This window comes from Oncorhynchus kisutch, linkage group LG14 (genome assembly GCF_002021735.2).
Source record: "Oncorhynchus kisutch isolate 150728-3 linkage group LG14, Okis_V2, whole genome shotgun sequence".
NCBI lineage: Eukaryota > Metazoa > Chordata > Actinopteri > Salmoniformes > Salmonidae > Oncorhynchus > Oncorhynchus kisutch.
In genome coordinates, this window is record NC_034187.2 from 50,404,372 (window position 1) to 50,422,081 (window position 17,710).

Genomic DNA, 17,710 nt, shown 5'->3' on the forward strand with positions numbered 1-17,710 from the left:
TGTGAAATTGTGCCATGTGATTTTAAACCGTTAATGTGAGAGAATTGTATCCCTTATAAATTTTTGTCATTGGCCCTTCCCATGAGCAAAGACATTGATCTGGCGTCATGGGACAGCCCTTTTCTACTGTTACGAATATAAACCCCACCTGAAGGAATTCCCTTTAGACCATGCCTACCTCGTTCAGCTGAGGGAGCTAAGGTTGAGTAGAGACCACAAGAATCTCAGTATAAGCTAAGGTTGTAATGGTTGTTGTTAACTCTGAGACTATCGATTCCAACAGAATAAGAGCAACCCTTCGATACTAATTACTAGTCTGCAGCTAGGAATTATGTACCATTGAATGTGAAGACGGACAGCCGCCGAAACATGTATTCTATAAGAACATTTCTGAATGGGACTCTGAAGTATCCATTCTAACCACGTAAGACTCCTTGGAAGCAGATGGAGAGACAAGCGGATGAACTTTCTAACAGAAAGACGGATGATTCCAACAGAGCTGACGACGACACACTGAGCGTAAATATATATTGATTGCAATTATTCCCAAATGAGTGAGCGTTCATGTGCAAAGGATTAGCATTTCAATCAATATAATTATCAACTGTGTAGTGACTCTTGTCTTTCGCGCCCTTTTCAGTCCACACCCACTTCCCTTTGTCTAGCAAGTCGCCATATCGGCTTAGCCCACTAGGAAACATCCCCTATCATTTCCTTGTAACCATATCTACTGTTTGGTGATGCATTTCTGTGCTTAGTTAGTTAGTAAATAAATGATTAAGACAATTGATGTATGGATGATTCATAGTGAAGGCTGGGTTCGTGCAGATAACCAACAATTTACGACGTTTGGAATGAGACTAACGTGAGGTAAAGAATAATTCCTTAATTAGAAGACTAATTAATCAGACATTAAAATAATCTGTAGAGTTATATTAGGAAAATTGTAATTTTGTCATCTGAAGATTTTCCTTGGGGCCACGACTTCCTAGTTAACTACATTTACATGTAGTTAGTTTAATCACGTAATTTTAATTCCAGAGAATTGATTTGATAAGATAAGTCTTCAATTTAATGATGCCAAAGACATTAAATTGAAAAGCCCAGGAGGGTGGCCGTTTCTGATATACTGTATCCGGCGCATCTGGCAACAACAACGATTCCACGCTCAGTAGCTTAGGTCACTTGTTCAATTAAACAGTAACTGAATGCCTGTCTGCCTGCTTTAGATAGTGAGTCACGTGGCTGGCTGTCTGCAGGAGTTGATTTTAGAGCAAAAATATTCGAGTGATAGGCTCTTTTAAAACTCTGCACCTGCAATTTACCTGCAAATGTTTTATCTTTACACAAAAATGAATTTGCCCCCTCCAAAAGCCAGACGGAGATTTGTAAATTAGACACGCATTCTGTCCTTCATATAACTATAGCAGTGGAGGCTGCCTCTTAATGTCTGGAGTGAATGGAATCAAACACAAGGAAACCATGTTTGATGTATTTGATACCATTCCACTGATTCTGCTACAGCCACTCTCCAATTAAGGTGCCACCAGCCTCCTGTGAACTACAGCATAGGCTAGCCTATGTAGGCCTACCTGTCACAAGACAAATCTTGCATGCATTGTGAACTGGACTCCATACTGAGATGCGCTGTCTGTCCCCGCCCTGAGCGTTGATGATTGATCATGCAGGTATTTATTTATTTTTTATTTTACTTTTATTTAACTAGGCAAGTCAGTTAAGAACAAATTCTTATTTTCAATGACGGCCTAGGAACAATGGGTTAACTGCCTGTTCAGGGGCAGAACGATAGATTTGTACCTTGTCAGCTCGGGGGTTTGAACTTGCAACCTTCCGGTTACTAGTCCAACGCTCTAACCACTAGGCTACCTTGCCGCCCGGTAATAGAAAGGTCGTAGAGAGGCCAGGTTTAAACATCGCATATCATTTAATCATGCTGTTCACATAAATAATTGACTAATTATTCAGTTATTTATCCCGGGAAAAGGCAGTGGGTTTGGCCGGTAAACCTCGTTAACCTGGCTCCCGCTATTCCCAAACTCTATCCTGGGGCCTCCCCCTGGGTACACGTTCTGTCTTTCACCCTAGCACTATACAGCTGATTCAAATAGTCAAAGCTTGATGCTGAGTTGGTTATTTGAATCGGCTGTGTAGTGCTAGCACAAAAGACAGAAGGGAAAGCAAGGGTAAGCAAAACGGATTGGGATTGAGGGAGATGTTGTTTGAATGGGAACACAGTCTTTGGCGTGACCCTCAATCCCAATCCATTTTGCTTTATTCTTTCCTCCACCTCTTATCTTTTTCTCAGTTGCTGCTCCTGAAGAAGGCACAGCTACAGACAGTGACACAGAAGATGTGAGAACTAAGCCAGATAGGATTCAAATGTGCTCTCACACACACACACACACACACACACACACACACTTGTACGTGTGTGGTCTCGGCCATGCTCCTGACATGCTCTTCTCTCATTCTTCCTTAGTACAATGACATGGCAGATGACACGGAGAGCATGCCATCTTCTTTAGCTGTGACCACCCCTACTGTAACTGTTGTCCCAAGTGAAGCCTCAGGCTCTAGTGATACCCCAGCAACTCGCCTTGCATAGTCAGAGTCTGAACCACCAAGTCCACAAGAAGACGGCGACGATAATACTCCTACATCAAAATCCAAAAAGGTTTCAACAAAACATCCCGAGGCCAGCAAATGTGGACGGCTGAGAAAAGGTGAAAAGAGGAGAGAATCTCCCCGAGCCAAACACAAATTTGGGTGCTACATTGAAGACTTGTCTCCTGCCCCTACAAATCCTTCTGTGCCAATGAAACCACAAAACCCCAGAACAGGTGACTCCTCTGCATCAACAAAACAGCTGAACTCGAGCAAAGCTGGCATAACTTCCCCACCAAAATCACAAGGGCCCAGCAAGAGTGACAAATCTGCTCCCAAACTACAAGAGGCCAGCAAAAGTGGTTCCACTGCCCCATCAAAACCACAAGAGGCCAGAAAAGGTGAGTTATGCTTTGCATTAATGGACTGACCTTGTTTTACATTGATCTTCTCTAAATTGCTTTCTACCTAATGTCAATGATATCGTTAATGACGATCTTTAGTGCTCATGGTGGTCTTCTCGCTCCCTGATTTAGAAACAGCCACTCTGTTTGTGGTGACCAGCGTGTCGCAAGCTCTGACCCATGCACCCAACCCTGCGACTCAGCCACCACCTTGTCCTCATAGAGGAGGAGATCAAGATTGACACGATGGTCCTGGCCAGGAGGAGGACCAAGACCTGGCACCACGGCAGGATTACAGAAATCAAACCAACAGGTAAGAACACACCCAACCACCGGTTAGTCCTGTTCTTGTATATCATTAGATGTCCTTTACAGATTTCTTAGTTTTCCCCATGCTCTCTATATCTCAACCATTGATGCCCCACAGAAAATGGAGATGGACTTTAGCGAGAAGGGGAGGAGCATGCTGTCAGGGACACCACATAGCCTTTGACCACACCGCTCCACTGGAGCAGCTGTACGTGGGCGTGCGAGTGGTGGCCAAGTTCAAGGATGTCCACCAGTCCTTGTTCTGCTCTGGCATTCTGGCTGAACTCCCCAACCGAAAGAACAGCATGAGGTATGAGCGTAAAGATCGTGTGTGACTGTGTGTGCAGGGCCACCTGCTCATTAGGCAGGATTAGGCGACCGCCCATTTATGGTAGATTGACGAGGGCAGCATTTTCTGAGCTAAACTGACCAAGACGCACCTCGCAACAACACATGATTCTGTCCAAAAACAACAACAATTTCTCTCTGGCTTTTTAGGTGAGCGCTGATGCCGCCCTTTGACGAGCAGTGCCCATATTGAACTTGTCCGTTCGCAGCGCGCCTCTCCAGGGTGCTCTTGGAGAAACGCATCGCTACAGTGCTCCACCAACATTCCGTGAAAAAACATATTGTGTATCCGATGTAGCATGTGATATATAGCATGTGATAAGAGTATTTGACCTTTTTCTGTAGCCTACGGGCTGGGCTGTCACACATTTGATCTCCAATATAATGAGACGGAAACTTTTTACATCATGCATGTTTCCCTGATCAAATAGCCTAACCTAAAATGACACCAAAGCGAATAGAACATGTGCTGACATGTTAACAAACATATCCTTAAAAACAGGACATGTGAAAGTAAAATGGACAATAAGGTTTCATCCCATGGGCTAAATTGTCATAATCAGTGGTTTCAAGTTTGTATCCATGAGCTGGTCATAGCAAAAAATTAAATACTTCTGCATTTCCCGCTGTGTAAACACATTGCAAATAGGCTCAGGATAACTCCTGATCAAGTTGGGTTGCTGATATTCAGAGCTAAAATAGCCAAATGGATTCATCATGGGATTCAGGACTAATAAACCCAATACAACGGCCTGTTTTTGTCAAACGGTGGGCCCAGGGTCATTGCCAGGATTTTGGGGCTGTTTGGAAAGTCTGTTCAACCTGTCTCGGCACATGGTAGATCTTAGATCTACAATGTAGAAATTGGCCAGGTTGCAGTTGTAAATGAGAACTTGCTCTCAACTAGCCTACCTGGTTAAATAAAGTTCAAATAAAAAAAAGATCTTAGTTCTTTAAGGCACGTTCACCTCCAGCAACTGTTACAGGCATTGTACAGAATATTTGCAGTGCAATATTTGCACCTCTCCAAAAACACCCTGTAGCTGCATCTTGTGGATGGCATATAGGAACTTACAGGAGGAAGACCATCTGGAAAAAGTGGCAGCATATATCGTCTTTAGATCTCGCACTTCATTTTCAAATCCATCTGAGATCTTTGGAGTACTTGTTTCTCAATTTGTGGCAAGCTACACATTTGGTTTCCAGTCATTTTCCTAAATGTACACATTGCTTAAAACTCCTCACATATAGCTGCCATCGTGTGGAATCTCTTGTCCAAATGACTGATTATACTATCCAGGGCTATACAAAACACTGTGTTGCAAAATCCATTGTCTGACTTCTGTTCCTTTGCTATGTCATCTTCGGTCTCATCGGGGAAATGTTTTCTTTTTTACATTTTCTGGCGGCTCCTCTGTTTACTGTGAAACTGAGTATTTACACCCATTTAATTTGCCACCGTGGAGGCTTCTGCCAGAAGAGCGTCACCATTGATTACGCAGAGCAGAGCCTGTATTTCTTCCTGTAGTGCCTTAAAGTGAGCTGCTTCAGTGTCCAGAGGAATATTTCCTGACGGAAGAATTAGGCTTCTATTCTCAATACACTGCAAAACTTTTACCCAGAAAGTGAGCAGGACGATTGCCTTGAAAGACATGAAGTAGCTTTTTCAGACCTTTTGCCTCTGATTTGGCTTCGTTTGTCAGGCTGCAGGTAGCAAGAAGCATGTCTAGGGCCTTGATGACAGATGGTAAATGAGTTGCCGCTGGTCGGACCGCAGCAATACGTGCACTCCATCCGTGTCTGAAAGGCGGTTAAGACAGCAGCCAGTCTTTTCCTTGAATGGCCCATCGCTCTGGGCTGGCACTGAACAGATGTTTCACACAGCCCCCCAAAAAGTTGATACTTCTGGGCACGGCTGAGCTGCATGTACACCCACATGATTAGGAGTATGGTAGGCACAAGGTATGTGGCCAGTGAATTCTTTTGAGGTATGTGTGCTTGCACTCAATCATTTTAGAAATGCTCTGGTAGTTTGTCATACAGTCTCCTCCATTTCACTGATGATATCTTATAGCCATCCGTACTATTCAGAGAACTGGGTGATGGTTTACTTTGCTCATGAGAAAAATGAACACATGGAATGCAATATAATGCCTTTACACTCTTACTATAAATAAGCCAGTCTCTCTGCACCTTTTCTCTTCCGTTTGCGGACTTACTGTACTGTAAATAGTTGGGGAATGGCTTGTCATCTGTGTCTGGGGGCATGATTTTATACAGTTCTGTCTCCTCACTACACCTGTTGGCTAGTCTGCGAACAATAGCTTCTTTTTCATGGTCTTGTACTTTCTCTGGCCACAGTGCTGGGCCATCTAAAACCTCATCTTCCTCACTTCAAATCTGTCCACACTCTTCATTTCCCTTATTGCTTGTTCAGTCTCTTCTTGTCACTCCTTCACTGGCCCTTCTGCTACTCTTTACTCTTTAACTCCTCTTCCTCCTCCCTGCTCTCCTCTGCATCAGTCTGTCTGACAGCTTTCTGCTGAGATTGTGCCAACCTGGGGCTCTCTGGGCACTAGGAGGTGAGTAAACAAAGGGAATATTAGGGTTAATGTTCGCTCCTACAAAGGTTACCATACAAAAAAAATCTACTACTGAAAGTAAAAATGTTTTCATTATAGTATACATATCAAATAGAATACGTATTTAAGTGTGTCTAAGTCATCATGTGCCTAACTTTACAATAAAAAAAATTGGCTAGTTATGCTGCTGCTGCTACAAAACAACTTCCTCACCTCCAAGGTGCGTTATACGTTATATATGGTTTTTTGTTTTAATTTATCCAATTTGAATTAATTTTTTTGTCTAACATTTTTTAAATGATAAACAAATAATTTTCTAAACATTTAGGGGCCCCTACCAGGATAGGGCCCCATGAATCATGTTTCCCCTCCTTAATGGCCTCCCACATAGATGGACATTCCTAAAATTCAAATTCAGGTGACACTGTAGGATATACCTCAGTAAGGATGGACCGACACTGATGCCCTTTGGGTGTCTTTTTTTGATGTTCACGGACAATTAATTTTGTCCGGTTTGGAACAGCCTTGATTTGGACCATACATAGACGTCTCTAAGACGTCTCGTCTTTTCAACTTTCATTCAGAACCCGAAAATGATTTCAAAGTCTGGAAAAATAAGTATTTTAGTTGTCTTTTTAACGTAATGTTTTGGGGGTCTCGCTTAGGCCGGCAGAATGGCAAGGACCGGCCATGTGTTTGTTTGTGTGTGATTTAGCTATTGTGGGTGTGGTTGGATGATGATATATGGAATAATGCTAAATATGATTCATCATTGCCTTAGTAAAGCTCTGTTGCGCTTCCCCTTGTGTTTCAAGCTCCTGATCTTTTTTGATGACGGCACACCTTCCTATGTAGGCTTGCCGGATCTTCACATTGTTTGCAGACCACGTAAGAACAGCCTCTGACAATTGTTTTCTATCTTTAACGTATACTCAATACTTCTTGGCTCAATTCTGTTTGATCCTCCTACCAAATGTAAGATGTCTAATTCAGATCCAACTGTTCTCTTCTAGTTGTTAACTCCACCTGTGTGACAATACATTTATATTCCAATGTAATACTCTTTTGAGTTATATACATTTTTCAATTCGTTGGCTTGTATGGCGCAACAAAACTCGTACTGTGGCTGTTGTCATACAACAAGTTTAATCTGCATATGTAGGTGTTGGTGAGACGCTTGCAGGGAAACGCGCATACATACCCACACAAACTAAGCCTATTGTCTCTCTCTATCGTCTTAAGTGCCGGAGGTTGTGGGAGGACATAGAGGATGAGGCCAACAGGGAGTTCATCAAGGATTACATCAAGGTGTACCCCCAACCCGCCCATGGCCCGGTACAGACCAGGCCAGCCCATCAACGTGGGGTTTGAGGGGGGTCCGGAGGAGGGTCGAGGTAGAGCAGATCGACTGCAGCTTGTTGTGCGTTGTCTACAAGGTGAGAATCTGCAACCGCTTACGCTGTAACCATTTAGTGAAGTGATAGTGATTGACTTGCAGTATATTGTGCTTGGTATTCTGGTTATGCTTACCTAACTAAAGTCTGGTTCTTCACTGACGCACATAATGCCAATCCTTTTTTCCTGTGTGTGTGTGTGTGTGTTCTCAGGATGACGAACATAAGGAATGGTTGTATCGAGGCTCTTTGCGCCTGGAGCATAAGGCCAACATGAAGAAACGTGTTGAGGAGTCAAAGGAGACACGGCCCAACGCTGGTAAATATCTGTCTATCAGTCTCTCTTTATCCCGCTGTCTCTGTGTTAGTGTGTCCTGTGGATAAATATGAACACGTCTACAGCCTTGTCTGTCTGACTGGAGTGGGCATCGAAGTCAGCCGTCTGTTTCCTTACATGGTGTGCACGGTACTTTGAATCATTCCTGTATTTGGATTCGTATAGTGGACAACGTGTTTATTTCTCTTTGTCCACCGCCCAGGGGGGACCAGTTTCGACTGCTAATACTATCCACACGACCAGCACGGCCGCTGCCAGCAGACCTCATGTCACCGCCTCAGCACCCTTAGGGTGAGTACAATGTATGTCTCTGTGTTTATACTGTGTTGCTGTACTATTTTCAAAAGAGAGTCTTGCACAAATTTCATTAATATGTATTTCCTGCATGCATTTATAATGAGGTTTTATTAGGGCTGGCAGGTGGCCTAGCAATTAGAGCATTGGGCCAGTAGCCGAAAGGTTGCTAGTTTGAATATGTGAAGGCTCGGGGATTCGGGGATTCTAGGGAGTTTTTCCAAAACCACCGTGCTTCTACACCCACATTGCTTGCTGTTTTGGGGTTTTAGGCTGGGTTTCTGTACAGCACTTTTTGACATCAGCTGATGTAAGAAGGGCTTTATAAATAAATTTGATTGAAAGCACTTAACTGCTCCTGGGTCACCGTCAATAATGGCTGATCCCGCTCTTGGGGGGGGGGGGGGGATATGCAAAATACAAATTCCCATTTCACACCACACGCTTGTATAGGTTACACACTTGTACATGTGTGAAACAGGACAAATATAAGCACCCCCTATTTGACCTTTAGTCCTTTAGTCCATCCTTGTTCAGGAAGGGCAAGATTTCCTAGTTCGTTCATTCTCCCTCAAACCCATGTCATCTTCTCCCTGATCACGTCAGGAGGCCCTATGGCCAGAACCGTTCAACCGACGAGTCGTCTGTTATCACGGCTAAAGGTTCAGTCACCTTCAACCTCCACCGTTGCTGCTCAGCCTGCCTGGAATGCATCCGGTCAAAGGTTGAGGCCAAGCACTGTGGACTCAACCCGCTGCTCATCCCCCTGCTCTGCGAGTTCCACCAAATGAAGGGCCGCCGCCGGGTCAATAACAAGGTGGGGTGAAGTTTCCCTAGATGTTGATCTTAGGTCAGTTTAGCATTTTCCTCTCTAACGGTTAAGGTTAGCATGGGGGTTGCTGATCCAAGATCTGTGCCTAGGGGTAAACTTCTCCCCAGGTCAATTAGGTGAGCACCTAGATGACTGGTCTATTTGGAATGTCATACTTCATACTTCATTACCTATTACGCTGCTGCTACTGGTGCTGCATCATGCTGGACACTGCTATTTTTAACTGGAGAGTTGGGAGCAGAGCAAATGACACATTTCCAATGTAACAGATGGAAAATTATGTATTATTCTGTTGTCATCCTATAGTCATACTCCTTATAGTTATTAAAAACTCTGGTGTGGTTATGTTCTCTTTATGTTTTCTCACCTTCCTCCGGGCCCTCCGTCTTTCTCAGACTTATTTCCACATCTACTACCAGTCGCCGTGTGGCCTCCGCCTGAGCAACATGACTGCGGTGCAGGACTACCTTCAACAGACCCGCTGTGACTTCCTCTTCCTGGACATGTTCTGTCTGGACCCCTTTGTGTCTGTGACCACAACCCACCAACCCCGGCCATACAAGATCAACATCCTAGACCTGACGCTTGGCAGGGAGAACCAGCCGCTGTCCTGCATCAACGGACTCGGCAACACCCGGCTAATCTCAGTGATCTACAACAAGCAGCGCGTGGCGGCCAGTGGGGTCTCCCTCAACACCAGCTCAGACTTTCTGGTGGGCTGCAACTGCACCGATGGCTGCAGGAACGTGTGTGTGTGTGTGTGTGTCACAGGGGTTAAAGTTCTGTTACTGCAACGTATTTCCTTAAATGTATTTAAAGGACGTACTGTTTAATACATTTAGCAAATGATCCTCTTTCCCTAAAAGCATAAACGGTCATGACTTTTTTTACATGGTATGTGGAGGTTGTATTGACGTGTATTTATGGACATGTATATTGTGTTGCTGTAGGTCGTCATGCTCCTGTCACCAGCTGACCATCCAGGCCACAGCCGTGTCACCGGGTGGCCCTGAGGACATCAACGTTGGCTACGAACACAAGAGGCTGGAGAAACGGCACTCCACAGGGTGAGGCTTGTCAATGTGTCTTCATGAACATCTTTCAATTATCCATCAGTCGAAACATCGCTTTGACTGTTGGTCTTTGGTATTTTTTTGGTCAGTCTTTGGCTTTTACTGGTCATCACCTCAATGTTCTCCTCTAGCTCTCAGCTCTTTCTATGCATTTGTGTCATCTGTGACATGCTTTGAGAGCAATGTCTGAAAAGCTCTTGTAGATAGATTATATCAACCCTCTCCACCTCCCTCTGTCTGCAGTATATATGAGTGTAATGCACTGTGCCGCTGTGACCCACGGGTGTGACCCACCGGGTGGTGCACCACAGCCTTCAGCTGCGGCTACAGCTCTTCATGACCGTGGGGAAGAGCTGGGGAATTCGCTACCTGGATGACGTTGCCAAGGGCACCTTCATCTGCACTTACACTGGTGAGCCGGAGATAGGAACCCAACCTAACCCGACAGACAGACTGCTGTTAAGTATGACTTCTGTTTATTACATACACTACTAGTCTTTTGTCTGTTGGGCATCCTTTTAGTGCTCAATGCCCAAGACCTCTTCTAGTGTTACTCTCTCCATTCTCTCCTTCTACTATTGCAATGTCTTTCTTCCGGTTGTACTGCACACAATGCTCACAACTTTTCCCTTTGCCATCTCTCCCTTTAGGGATAATCATGAACAAGAAGAGTTTGGGGATAGAGGGCAACATGTACGTGGTCAACCTGAACCACATAGAGGGAGCTGAGAGCAAGGAGAGTTACGAGAGTGAGACGCGCTGCTCCGACAATGAGTCAGGTACAGACACGCAGAGAGCCTGGACTCACCGGCATCTATAGGATAGATTTTATGTTATCTGTGTATCATCTTTTTTTTGAATGCAAAAAAAGAAATTGGGTTTCCATTTCGATTCATAAGTTGTAAATGCACATACCCAGTGGACACACAGGGAGTGCAAAGAGAAGCAACAGAACTGAGCATCTCTAATGTTGCGGCCTCTGTTCCCCATCAGGTTCAGAAGAAGAGTCCATAGAAGACGTCAACAGTGAGCATGATGACTGTGATGACGAGGGCAAGGATGAGGAAGAGGGAAACTCCGAAAAGAGCAGCGACGTATGATGATGAAGAACTCTGATGACGAAGCTGAAGAAGAACCCGATGATGATGATGATGAAAATTATGAGGACAAGGACTACGATGTCAGTGAAGATGATGGCGACTCTGACTTCTGGCACAATGTCTCCTCTATGGAGAGGAGCTACGTCACACGCAGGCATGCCAAAATACTACAGGAGGGTAAGAGGAAACTACAGTATATACAGAGAAGTATACGGAGTGAAAAACAAACATTGAGGGCAACGAAAAAGGTTCCTGAGGTTTAGTAGAGTATTCATTCTTATTTGGTTTGATAAATGTTGGTTTCTCAAAATACTGTCGGAAGGTAGAAAAATAAAGCACAGACACAAATATAGACGGAAATGTGTTCATGAACTCTCCACTTTTATTTCTGAATTTTTAAAAGAAGTTATAGGACTTTGGTTCCCAGACTCATCAAATGACTCACAAAATGACTCTCTAGACCCAGCGAAGAAATCGGGCTCTGACACCAAGTCTTCTGACCTGCAGGATGGTACAGCAGAAGGAAATGACAAGCAGGCCTCAAACGCCACAAGGCGTTTCTTTGATGGCGAGGAGTCATGCTACATCATCAACGCATATCTGGAGGGGAATGTGGGTCGCTACCTCAATGTGAGTCATGAGGAGGAATAATCAGAGGGTATCGTGTTGGATAGTATGATTTGCCCTATACCCATACTTCTCAGAGATCCGTCAACTCAGCATCTTACCCAGGTTACAATAAAGGGCAGGACTAAACAACGAATTTCATACTCCAATTTCATCCTCCTACTCGTCATGAATGGGGATAAAAATTGTCATGAAGCTCACATCCACTGTGTCTCTCTCCCTACAGCATAGCTGCCACCCTAACCTGTTTGCGCAGAATGTTTTTGTGGACACACATGACCTTCGATTCCCCTGGGTGGCCTTCTTCACCAGCAAGATTGTGACCTTCTGTTATGACTCATGGGATATTATATATTGCTTGTGCTAATGGTTGGTCTTTTGAGAGGCGAAGCCAGGATTAATATGGGTTCTGCTCATGTCTGTGGCTCTATAACAAGTGCCCAGGGGGACTAAAGCATGTGCATTCTAATATGCACTTCTGTATATTGATCATAATATTGTCTCTGTGTTTTTCAGGCGCATCAGAGCTGGTACAGAACTGCCGTGGGATTATAAATGTGAGCTTGGTGTGAAAAGGTCGTCAAGAATCCTAAATTGTCGCTGTGATCGAGTGTAGTGAAAACTTATGAATGCCCTTACATCTTCTTCCAGCTTCACCCCTGAAGTAAATTTAGGAATATACTGTAGGAGATGGTCTAGTTGTTGTATTTTAAACCATGCAGAGGTTTTTGTTCATATTACGATTCTTAAATTGTGCTTAAATAAATGAATTCTGAAGTATTGTCTCCTAGTTAAATAAAAAAATATTGAAATGTCCTTTTCAGCATTCCTAATTTATTCTGCCCCAAATAATATTTTGTTAAACTATATTCTCACATTTTCCTTAAATGTTGCCAAAGAAAATGTTTTGTAAATGTATTAAACCATCAAGCAGTTGTGGAGGTCTGAACAAAGACAGTTGTGAGAGAGAAATTACGTATTTACCTGATTTGTTTGATATTAATAGTTAACGATTTATATACTTAACAAATAGTAAGACATTTCTGTTCTGTTAATGCTGTGTTTCTGTAAAGGGATGGTTTCCACTCTAGCTTCCTCCAGTTAGTCTGGGCATATTGTCAAGAAATGGGTTTTGCGAGAGATCGCTTGAGCTGACAGTGACTTGGTGATAACCTAGACAATATGTGGTGTGTGTGACCCAAGATGGAGATAGCCTGGAAGTGTTTAGAACCATCCCTCATTGTCTCATCTTCATCCTTGCATCTGGGAAACTAAGCCGGGTTGGGAGTAAAACAACATCCCATGCAGATAACCAGGAGATGAACCCAAGGTGGTTTGTGGTGCCCCCCACCCGATCAGCATGGGAGGGATAGGACCAGCCATGACTAAGGAATTTTAGTGTCAGCTATATAAGAACTCTGCATTGTCTGTAAAGGTTAAGCACTCGGCAACACACCTTTGTGTGCGGTCGACTGCTTCATTATTGCAATAATTAATAGATATTAAATAAAGATGATTGTTTGAAGAAATGACTGTGTCTCTCAGTATACATGAATTTCCACGACACAGTACAGTAAGTCTTTGGTCTGGCTGCGGCTGGAAGAGTGGGGTTGTTTCAGTAGCTATGTTTCCATTAACTTGTCCATTTATTTTGTTGAAGACATTTAGAAAGTTTGCATAGAAAATAGGTTTGACAACTGCCTGGTAGGACGCGTTTCCAACACGGTAGTGGTAAAAATACTGCAGTCCAGACGGATCATAAAGTAATAGGGCTGACTGTAAAAATGTGCAGTGATGAGAAGTTCCCACTGATGGTTATTAGAAATTGAATAATTAATTGTTATTGCATGATTTAAAATGTTTAAAGAATATAAATTCTGTTTATTGGAATTTAGCTATCTCTAACAGAGAATATGGGAAATATTGGGAACTGACATTTTAAATCTGTACAGCCTGTATTACTTATGGGGAGCAGCTTCCTTTTAAGGTGTGAGGTAACTGAGCTCTCTGATATCACGGAGATTGAGCATCTTGATCTTAATGAGAAGGCTAAATTGAATGCTTTACAGCAGTGGTTCCCAAACTTTATAGTCCCTGTACCTCTTCAAACATTCAACCTCCACCTGCGTACCCCATCTAGCACCAGGATCAACACACTCTCAAATGTTGTTTTTTGACATTATTGTAAGCTTGCCACACACACTATACGATACATTTATTAAACAGAAGTGTGAGCTTTTGTCACAACTTTTTTTTTTTTTTTTACCTCTATTTAACTAGGCAAGTCAGTTAAGAACAAATTCTTATTTTCAATGACGGCCTTAGGAACAGTGGGTTAACTGCCTGTTCAGGGGCAGAACGACAGATTTGTACCCTGCCGCCTAGTGGCTTATGGGAAGTGACAAAGATCTCATATAGGACCAGGGCACAAATAATAATAATCAATAATGTTGCTCTTTATTTAGCCATCTTACATATTAAACCTTATTTGTTCTTCAAAAATGGTTAATAACTCACCACAGGTTAATGAGAAAGGTGTGCTTGCAAGATGCCAATAACTCTGCAATGTTGGGTTGTATTGGAGAGAGTCTGTCTTAAATAATTTTCCACACACAGTCTGTGCCTGTATTTAGTTGTCATGCTAGTGAGGGCTGAGAATCCGCTCTCACATAGGTACAGTGGGGCAAAAAAAGTATTTAGTCAGCCACCAATTGTGCAAGTTCTCCCACTTAAAAAGATGAGAGAGGCCTGTAATTTCCATCATAGGTACACTTCAACTATGACAGACAAAATGAGAAAAATAAGTATTTGGTCAATAACAAAAGTTTATCTCAATACTTTGTTATATACCCTTTGTTGGCAATGACAGAGGTCAAACGTTTTCTTTAAGTCTTCACAAGGTTTTCACACTGTTGCTGGTATTTTGGCCCATTCCTCCATGCAGATCTCCTCTAGAGCAGTGCTGTTTTGGGGCTGTTGCTGGGCAACACGGACTTTCAACTCCCTCCAAAGATTTTCTATGGGGTTGAGATCTGGAAAATGGCTAGGCCACTCCAGGACCTTGAAATGCTTCTTACGAAGTGTTTGGGATCATTGTCATGCTGAAAGACCCAGCCACGTTTCATCTTCAATGCCCTTGCTGATGGAAGGAGGTTTTCACTCAAAATCTCACGATACATGGCCCCATTCATTCTTTCCTTTACACGGATCAGTCGTCCTGGTTCCTTTGCAGAAAAACAGCCCCAAAGCATGATGTTTCCACCCCCATGCTTCACAGTCGGTATGGTGTTCTTTGGATGCAACTCAGCATTCTTTGTCCTCCAAACACGACGAGTTGAGTTTTTACCAAAAAGTTCTATTTTTGGTTTCATCTGACCATATGACATTCTCCCAATCTTCTTCTGGATGATTCAAATGCTCTCTAGCGAACTTCAGACGGGCCTGGACATGTACTGGCTTAAGCATGGGGACACGTCTGGCACTGCAGGATTTGAGTCCCTGGCGGCATAGTGTGTTACTGATGGTAGGCTTTGTTACTTTGGTCCCAGCTCTCTGCAGGTCATTCACTAGGTCCCTCCGTGTGGTTCTGGGATTTTTGCTCACCGTTCTTGTGATCATTTTGACCCCACGGGGTGAGATCTTGCGTGGAGCCCCAGATCGAGGGAGATTATCAGTGGTCTTGTATGTCTTCCATTTCCTAATATTTGCTCCCACAGTTGATTTCTTCAAACCAGGCTGCTTACCTATTGCAGATTCAGTCTTCCCAGCCTGATGCAGGTCTACAATTTTGTTTCTGGTGTCCTTTGACAGCTCTTTGGTCTTGGCCATAGTGGAGTTTGGAGTGTGACTGTTTGAGGTTGTGGACAGGTGTCTTTTATACTGATAACAAGTTCAAACAGGTGCCATTAATACAGGTAACGAGTGGAGGACAGAGGAGCCTCTTAAAGAAGACGTTACAGGTCTGTGAGAGCCAGAAATCTTGCTTGTTTGTAGGTGACCAAATACTTATTTTCCACCATAATTTGCAAATAAATTCATTAAAAATCCTACAATGGGATTTTCTGGATTTTTTTTCTCATTTTGTCTGTCATAGTTGAAGTGTACCTATAATGAAAATTACAGGCCTCTCTCATCTTTTTAAGAGGGAGAACTTGCACAATTGGTGGCTGACTAAATACTTTTTTGCCCCACTGTATGTGGTTGCAAAGGGCATCAGTGTCTTAACAGCGCGATTTGCCAAGGCAAGAAACTCTGGGCACAGCCCTATCCAGAAATCTGGCAGTGGCTTCTGATTAAGTGGACTGGAGGCAGGGCATGAAAGGGATAACGAATCCAGTTGTTTGTGTCGTCTGCTTTGGGAAAGAACCTGCATAATTGCGTACCCAGGTCACCCAGGTGCTTCGCTATATCACATTTGTCCGTAAGCTTGAGTTCATTTGCACACAAAAAAATCATACAATGATGGAAAGACCTGTGTGCTCTCCTTGTTAATGCAGACAGAAAAGAGCTCCAACTTCTTAATCATAGCCTAATTTTTGTCCTGCACATTGAATATAGTTGCGGAGAGTCAATCCTCGATTCAGATCATTCAGGCAAGAAAAAACATCACCCAGATAGGCCAGTCGTGTGAGAAACTCGTCATCATGCAAGCGGTCAGACAAGTGAAAATTATGGACAGTAAAAGAGAACTTTAAGCTCGTCTCTCAATTCCCAAAAATGTGTCAATACCTTGCCCTTTGATAACCAGCGCCTTCTGTATGTTGTAAAAGCGTTACATGGTCGCTGCCCATATCATTGCATAATGCAGAAAATACACGAGAGTTCAGGGGCCTTGTTTTAACAAAGTTAACCATTTTCACTGTAGTGTCCAAAACCTCTTTCAAGCTGTCAGGCATTCCCTTGGCAGCAAGAGCCTCTCGTGGATGCTGCAGTGTACCCAAGTGGCGTCGGGAGCAACTGCTTGCACGTGAGTTACCACTCCACTATGTCTGCCTGTCATGGCTTTGCGCCATCAGTACAGATATCAACACATCTTGACCACCAAAGTCTGTTTGATGTCACAAAGCTGTCCCGTACTTATAAAATATCCTCTCATGTTGTCCTTGTTTCCAGTGGTTTGCAGAAGAGGATGTCTTCCTTAATTGACCCCCCATAAACTTAACGGACACACAGTTGAAGTCGGAAGTTTACATACACTTAGGTTGGAGTCATTAAAACTAGAGGTCGACCGATTATGATTTTAGTAAAATTGCAATATGTGCCATGAGAACATATTTTTCTACAACTTGGAGTACACCTGTGGTTTATTCAATTGATTGGACATGATTTGGAAAGGCAAACACCTGTCTATATAAAGATCCCACAGTTGATGGTGCATACCAGACAGAAGCCACTCCTCCTTTGCCTAAAGGCACCTGAAGGACTCTCAGAACACGAAAACCAAATTCTTTAGTCTGAACTTTTTGGACTGAATGCCAAGCATCACATCTGGCACCATCCCTACATAAAGCATGGTGGTGGCAGCATCATGCTGTGGGGATGTTTTTCAGCAGCAGGGACTGGGAGACTAGTCAGGATCGAGGGAAAGATGAAGGGAGCAAAGTACAGAGAGATCCTTGATGTAAACCTGCTCCGGATCGCTCACAACCTCAGACTGAAGGTTCACCTTCCAACAGGACAACGACCCTAAGCACACAGTCAAGACAACGCAGGTGGCTTCGGGACAAGTCTCTGAATGAAAAGGCACATGACAGCCCACTTGGAGTTTGCAAACTTTCTTTATTGC

The 17,710-nt window shown here is 43.5% G+C and overlaps 1 protein-coding gene across 1 annotated transcript; it reads left to right on the forward strand.

Annotated features, from left to right (window-relative positions):
- The first annotated feature begins 3,209 nt into the window (after positions 1 to 3,209).
- On the forward strand, positions 3,210 to 12,546 carry LOC109904476 (histone-lysine N-methyltransferase SETDB1-like). Its single transcript, XM_031789219.1, is given in 16 exon segments — positions 3,210 to 3,364; positions 3,457 to 3,667; positions 7,511 to 7,582; positions 7,584 to 7,661; positions 7,663 to 7,704; positions 7,876 to 7,981; positions 8,202 to 8,210; positions 8,281 to 8,290; positions 8,900 to 9,110; positions 9,521 to 9,873; positions 10,076 to 10,192; positions 10,442 to 10,482; positions 10,485 to 10,610; positions 10,849 to 10,977; positions 11,192 to 11,475; positions 11,806 to 12,546. Coding segments are annotated over 15 exon segments (1,767 nt in total). The 3' UTR covers positions 11,299 to 11,475; positions 11,806 to 12,546.
- Positions 12,547 to 17,710: the final 5,164 nt, after the last annotated feature.